This window comes from Eurypyga helias, unplaced genomic scaffold (genome assembly GCF_000690775.1).
Source record: "Eurypyga helias isolate BGI_N326 unplaced genomic scaffold, ASM69077v1 scaffold5389, whole genome shotgun sequence".
NCBI classification, from domain to species: domain Eukaryota; kingdom Metazoa; phylum Chordata; class Aves; order Eurypygiformes; family Eurypygidae; genus Eurypyga; species Eurypyga helias.
The window spans coordinates 17,721-25,445 of record NW_010269983.1 but is presented as its reverse complement, the minus strand read 5'-3'; the positions used below and the strand labels follow the sequence as shown (position 1 = coordinate 25,445).

At 44.7% G+C, this 7,725-nt stretch overlaps 1 protein-coding gene across 1 annotated transcript in view; it reads right to left on the bottom strand.

Moving 5' to 3' along the window:
* Positions 1-614: 614 nt before the first annotated feature.
* Positions 615-7,725, bottom strand: part of NSF (N-ethylmaleimide-sensitive factor) — a gene marked incomplete at both ends in the record, with an annotated part of 24,076 nt that continues 16,965 nt past the window's right edge. Inside the window, one exon of the mRNA XM_010158264.1 lies at positions 615-749. Within this exon, the coding sequence (XP_010156566.1) occupies positions 615-749 (135 nt within the window). The remainder of the gene's footprint in view (positions 750-7,725) is intronic.

The window sequence follows — 7,725 nt, the reverse complement described above, 5'->3', positions numbered from 1 at the left end:
GGAGTTCTGTGTCCAGCTCTGGGGTTGCCAACATAAAGATATCGACCAGTTGGAGCGAGTCCAGAGGAGGCCACAGAGATGCTCCGAGGGCTGGAGCCCCTCTGCCATGGGGACAGGCTGGGAGGGTTGGGGTGTTCAGCCTGGAGAAGAGAAGGCTCCGGGGAGACCTTATGGCACCTTCCAGTACCTGAAGGGGGTACAAGGAAGCTGGGGGGACTTTTGACAAGGGCCTGTAGTGACAGGACAAGGGGGAACGGGGTTAAACGGAAAGAGGGAGATTGCGATTGCACATCAGGAAGGAATTCTTCCTGGAGAGGGCGGTGAAGCACTGGAACAGGTTGCCCAGGGAAGCTGTGGATGCCCCATCCCTGGAAGTCCAAGGCCAGGCTGGATGAGGCTTGGAGCAACCTGGTCTAGTGGAAGGTGTCCCTGCCCATGGCAGAGGGGTTGGAACTGGATGATCTTTGAGGTCCCTTCCAACACAAACCACTCTATGTTTCTGTGATTCTATGATAATGTTAAGTGGGACAGTGTTCCAAAATGCAGAGCTACTGTAAAATCAATCTTTTCCAGCAAATTTTGATCTTATTTGCTGTCATTCAACTTTTTCTCACCTCCAAAGCCTCCATCAGCTGGTCCCCTGTCGCAATGTTGGGCACGTGAATCGTAGTGCTGAAAGCATTCAGCATTTCCATCTCCTGCAGGACATCTTTGCGACTGGTGGTTCCAATGATTAGAAGCTTGCGACCCTGTCCACACAATGGAGTAAGGGTCAGGAATGGAAAAAGGAGGGAGGAACTAGTCTTGGGAAGCTTCAGCTAACTACAAATGGAAAATGGCCATGTAAAAATACCACTTAAAATAAAATTAATAGGATTAAATTTCTCTAATTGAAATAGTAAGCATCAACAGCAAAAGACTAGGATTAGATTCTAGAAAACTGATTACCACCACCAATGGGACCCAAAATTTGAAGACCCACCCATACTCCCAGCTTTCCTACCTTAGCTTTCCTTCTAAATTCATCTTTATAAATAACTGCATCCTCCTTAAATTTAAAAGCATGAGTCAACCCCCACTCCCAAAGGCTGAATTACAGATGACTTCTTGGGGAACAGCCTGCCTTTGGAAATCCTGCGGGTACATTGAATTCTCTGCCGCTGTGCAGACAGTTCCAGTGGTTTTCCTGCTCACATCTCAGGAGCAGAGACTGCCCTAAACTAAGACTTCCCACTGCCAGCATGGTTGTATAAAAGGACCACGTCTGGCAGCCTCTGAGTTCAAACCAACAGTGCACACACCAATTCCAAGTTGGCCTGAGCAATAACAGGGTTTATAAGCAATAGAGCAATGAATGGAAAACATCAACCACTGATAAAAATCAACTTTTGCTGGTTCATCTTGCAAATGCTGTTTCCATGCTATTTGAATTTTACAGTGCAGTGTTCAGACTGGTAAACATTGGCTGATGGAAGGAGCTGTTGGGATTAGCAGCTGTAATCAGCCCCTCTTCCAATACAGTACACAAGGAGCTGGCCAAGTATCCTCCTGTACAGAAGTTTAGTTGATGCTCAGAGACAAAGAGTAAAGTTCTGTATTTCAACTTCATGACACAAAACCCTGTTCATCATCATAAAGAAACACAAAAACAAAACCCTAAAAACTATCCCCATAGAGCAGCCAGGATTAGTTTCGTAAGTGCTTCGCATTCCTTTGACAAAGGATGAAAACCTATTTGAAGTTAATAGACCTTTGATGATGATGCACCTTCCTAGCACCACCTTTATTTTTCCCTGAGTGCCACTGCATGTGACCAGACTACACCCTGCGTTGGGTGATAGACAGTGAGAAAGCACCAGAACCGGTAATCAACTTCAAGTTTGTTTTTAGCCTACAACAACACAAGGAAGTACAGCCTGGCAGGTTGAAACCAGAGCATGCCCGAGGTCACAAGCTGCACACAAGAGCTCTGTCAGGGAAACACTACGCTAACCCTTCTGCGCATAAATCACTGTCTTCAGCTCAGGAGGCACCAGGCTCGCCACCCCAGTCACCTTCTTAGAGGGGAAATCCTCACAAACCTACTGGGCAATTTAATGGAGAAAAGCAGTCAACTCCTGAGCTGGCAACAGAAATACCAGGTTTAGAACTGCAGTGGGAGCAGGGAATGCTTTATTACTAGACAAAACTCGCGTGCTGGTGGCAGACAGCAAGCAGAAAGAGGGCTGAGTGTTAAAATGTCTGTAGGTAGCCTTGAGAAGGGCATGTTCACAGAAAGCATAAATACAGCTATTCTGTAGGCTGCTGCTTCCACCATGTTCTGCATGTCTACGGCTTAACAATTGCACATTATTTTTTCCCCTTTTTATGGCCTTTGTGTAGCAAGGCCAGGAAAATATTTTAACATTTTACAAGTCTGAGCAACTCGGTAAGATTTTGCATGCAAAGACGGACATCAACACCCTTGGAGGAGAGTAAGTGAATGGCATCCGAGCCTCACTCCTACGAGGAGCTGAGGAATTCAGGAAGCCCCATCAGAGTTCATTTTCAGCTAAAGCACTTAATAGATCAAAAAGAATAAATGATACTCAGCTACCAAAAAGCTTTTTACCTACATGAAGAAAGAATTTCAGAGGTTTCCATCTCTGGAAGGGGCTGGTAAAACAGTTCGAACAGAGGCTTGGAAGCTGTACGAAACAAGCCCCCAAGCACACTTCAACCACCACCTGCCTGTGAACCACAGAAGTGTGGTACAAATACTTCTGATGTTTGCTCCGAAGTTACCACCCCAGGACAAGGTTAAAAGGTGCCTTCAACTTGCAAAGATACACTTGGGAGAATAGCCCACGTGACAGAACTGATGCATGCTTAAACGCTTCAGAACACAATGACAAGGATTATCAGCAGATTTGATGGAGAAAGTTTCATCCTGCTCCTGATTTACTTTATTTCATGGTTGCTCTATATTCCCTCACCACACTGTGCTCAAGGAGTCTTTATTCAGATCATAAATAATGCTGATATATCTGAAATTATATATGCTACAGCTCAGTAAGAAGCATAAGCCCTGTAAAGAGAATTTCTGCTATCTTACAATTAGAAGAAGGCACGCTGTTAGGCACCTTCCAACAGTTCTTCCATTTTACAGGTATTAGGGTGCAAAGGAAGGCAACGGAAGACTCTTGAACAGAACTGAGACCTCCAAAACACGCACCAACCCCCTCTTGCAAGCACAAATCCATGCCATGCTCTACCACCAAGTCTGATCCACCTTATGAGCTGCAGCAATTCTTTAAAAAAACAAACTTTATTACAGTATGTAACTCAAAATCCAGAACATCTTGGGAAAGGGATTGTGTTATTAACTGTTTCTCATGACCTACGAGCATTCTAGAGGGAAAATACCACCCAACTGAAGCCAGCAAGGCGGTGTCTGTTCCCGAAGTACCACCAACATCACATGTAGAGTGCCTGGCTCAGCAGATGAGACAGCAATCAAGGGAATAACAGCTTGCAGACTAACTGCTTGAAGGATGCTACCTGAGCGACTTCTACACTGATGAAGTCCATGCTTGACTGGAATAAGAAATGGTGTCTAGTTTGGGGTCATCCAAGACCCAAAAGTCTCACCAGGAAAGGATGTAAGCAGCACAGAAACGTAATTAGTGAGGTGAGTCTGTCCTCCTGGAACTACAGGTGTCCACGTCTAGGCTCATTCTCTGTTTCCTTGTTTCTGATTTCTCAGTTAATGGGGCCCAGAGGACACGTACCTCCTCCCAGAAAAGCTGCCCACACTCTGGACTCATACAGCAAACTATTTTCTAACCAAGTAGTTCAGTCGTAGAAAACCAAACTGCTGACAGACACATTTAGTCAGATCAATCCCAAACTTGCCATAAAACAGGCCACTGGGCAATCACCACACACACAAAAATTACTCTAAATTACTTATTACCATTTAGGAAAGCCACAGGAATTGGTCATTGTGGCCATTTCTGTAAAAACACCAGTTCATTGCTAAACCTTACTCAAAACGCAAAGACTCAGACATTTTTAGGATGGAAAAAAGAGTAAAACAGAAGTCATTATTCTACTGTAGGAATGCAGGGTGCTCTTCAAGACACTGTGCCATCCCAGCCATCTCAAATACACCACTGAGTTGGGGAAATCAGAGGAAAGCAATGGGGATGGTCAGAAATACAGAATAACTTCCCTAAATAGACTCTTGGTAAGATAGGTGGTAAACAGAGAGGTCTGTAAGATGGTGGAGGGGACATGAGGGGAAAAACTGCTGCTTCTCAAAATAACTACTAGGGAGGACCACATGAAATCATCAAGCACCAGTTAAGCTGAACAAAAGGATGTTTGCTTGAGTTCAGCTAAGAATGGCAAAAGCTTGAGGGGGTTCAAAAGCATCAGGACAAGTTGACAGAGATCAGATCCATCAGTGATTTTTAGATATCTCTGTTAAGAGCCATGCTCAGGACCCTGAACCACTTACTACTGAATGGTTGGAAACTCCTCAGAACAGCAGGGTACTCTGCAAAACAGGGCTTAAAAATTTTTAACAGCTCCACCCAAAACATTCCAATTTTTTCCTTGCTTTCTTCAAAAGAAGCTATGTACTTCAAAATGCTCCCTTTAAACTGGACCCACCGGAAAAGCAGTTACCATTAAACAAGCATAATCTCTGCTAATCAATTACTAACTGAAAATGAAGTGTCAGGAGGCCCTTGTACTTTGCAAAGTTTCAGGCAACTTGCTGAGCAGACAAGTGGAAAACCTGCAAGTCAAATGTTTTGCCCCAGGCGTTAGGACAAAAAGCCATCAAGTCAGACTGGAAAAGCTGTCTTCATCCACTTGCTCTGCAGCAACAACACACACAGGTATCACTGCATCTACTCTTGCTGCTGTGAGACCTACTGCTAAAGTGACCCCATTTTCAGAAATAGTCACATTTTTGCCTTAGTCCATACAGCAGCCACTGCAAAGGCAACGGGCCCTGTGCTCAGTCCATAGCCCATCAGGACTCAAGCTGAAATTCCAAAAATCAGGGATAATGAGAGTAACTACCAAGCAAGGAGGCACATGGCTTTTCAACAGCTTAAGACCATTTGGTGTCAGCCTCGTTACCAGGGCAGCTCTAGGCCTAGTTCTTCCATCAGCAGAGATTAGATACAAACATGTCACGTAAGTCTGGAGTTATCCCACCCATTTTTAGGCAATAAAAGTGCCTTGGGCTGCTTGCAGAGCCCAAGATCCCTCTATATAGACGGGGGATACCCAGCAGAGGTGTGTGTCTTGCCCTGTTGCCTTCTAGAAGTGGGATAACCCCAGATTTCACCTCCCTACTACAGGGCTTTTATCTGAAGGAAGGATACCATCACGCAGAGAACTACGGGATTCAGCCATGAAGAGGAAGTAGTTGTAACCCACTGCATCTTCAAGCACTATGAGACTGATTCCACTAGCACATTATTCACTTCCTAACGGGCACCACATTACTGCACTGACTACCGAAGACAAACCAGAACTTAAAAGAATTAAACAGACTCTGCTACAAGCAAACAGAGTCTCAACATGTCAGTGGAGTTTCAAATTACAGAACTTCAGCAAATCTAACCAGCCCTAGGAGAGGGGAGTTGAAGGAAGCTGGAGCTATGCTATAACCAAGTACTGGGGGATACTACTGAAGTGCCTCTCGGTCCCCCACCAGCTGTTCACTCAACTTTGCACCCTTGTATATTTTTATGTCATGTGTTATGGGGTATCAACAATTCTTCACGTGCATTGGGAGAAAACACAGTTCCCCAGGTTTACAAGTATAAATGTAACGTCACTCTTGACTGGAGTTGCTTCCAATTCACACCAAGTGACATGGAATAGGGAATGCATCTGGGATTGTATCAAACAAGGAGATTATTCCCCCTTACCCCCGTCAACTTTCATAAATCAGCAAAAGCCTCCAATGTCCCAGAGAGGAAAGGGGCTGGGGGCCTCTGGTAGCAGTGGAAGGGCATCCACGAGAGCGGGCGAGAGCATCTCACTAAGCCAGCCGTTTCATAACACTGCACAAATTGTACGTCCAGCTTAGCGCAGGGATGCTGCGATGGTCTTTCACCCTGTGAGCCGATTGTTAGCTTTTCACAGGAACCAGCAGGGAAGCACATGTGAAACCTCTGTGGGGCTGGTGAGTGTCTCCATGCCTTGTGTGACTCTGCATGTAGATGAAGCAGCTTCGGCTTTTGGAGTTGCTGCTGCTTAGTTCTCAGAGAAGTCCTTTTCTCCCGCTTGGCTCCCTGCTGCGACAGTCCTTTTCAGTCTTTCTATTCTGCACACACACGCCCGCCCCCCCACCCCCAAGTCTCTTCTCCTGCACAACACAGGGAAATCTGATTGAAATAAAGACCCAACAGAACATGATTTATTTTCTTCTCTTCAATCCATTTTAGAAAAGCTTTTTAATTGATTTTTAAAAAGATACTGAACAAAATGCAATGTTTTTCAGTCTTCTTGAGCTAGCAGTAATAGATACCACTATGTAAGCATTGCTGAGTAGAACAGGCAAGCATGAGCTGTGACTGGGAATTTAAAGCAAACTCAGAGATGTTTCTAGATTCTTTAAAGTCTAACGTGTTTACTCTCAAAATTTCTGCAAACAAGCCAGAAAGTACAAAAGCCAGAAGCTTCAAGTATTTATCCTTCCCACACCACGTTAAAATAATATAGCCTCAACAGGGGGGAGTCTGGAAGGCAGCTTTCATAAACCAATTCAGAGACATACACCTCAATGCATAATTAATAAGATTTCATCCCAGAAATGCTCCTCTTGCACACATAGCCTACAGTAATTGTAGGAAGCTGCTTGCACATTAAGTATACTCTCTTGCAAGTGATGTGACAACACCGTGTGAATACATAATCTGGGCCACAAAGATGGGAGCAGCAGAGCTGTGCTGCCGAAATGCGCCTTCCGATTCCCACTCACTCCTTCCTTGCTTTTCCAACTGCTTTGTCATTCCTGTTTCTAAGCTTTTCAAATCCTCTATTTCAGCCCCATCTGAGTAGGAGACGGTAAAGAGCCTATTGGATAGCAATGGAGAACAGGTATTGCATCTTGCCCAGCATCTTGCCAACGATTTCTCTCAGCACAGGGACATGCCTGGTATGTCCCAGGACACTCCATTTTTACAAGGAATGAACCTAAACCATGATCCCGACTGCACAGAAATTCGTGTTGGTTTGAGCACACAGAGCATGTTAGTACTTTGATGCTACTCAGTGCATTTAAAGCATGTATCTGCATCTCAAGTTGCAAGAAAACCCCTGAAACTAGCTATTACTCCAAATAAATTGCTCCCCAAGGGAACTAGTCATCTCATAGGGAACGTGAAAGGGTGTTGATTAACCAGCAGTATTATATTCCTCATGGGCTTCTCACTTGAGCTTAAAAACCCCGAGTCTCCGCACGCAAATTCAATCTTTTTCACAATAAACACTCACAGCAGAAAGTTTTTTTCCTGTACAACTCTACCTCTCACACACTGTTTTGTTTTTTTTAATGAAAAAATGCTCACATGCCAAGACTGTCACAGGGAACCACAAGAAGCAAACACGCTAGGAGGAATGAAATCATCAGAACTGCTGAACTAGGTCAGCCAAAAGGGTCTGTCTAACCCAGTGTCCTGATTTCCACAGCAGTCAATAGTGGACACTGGGGGGGGG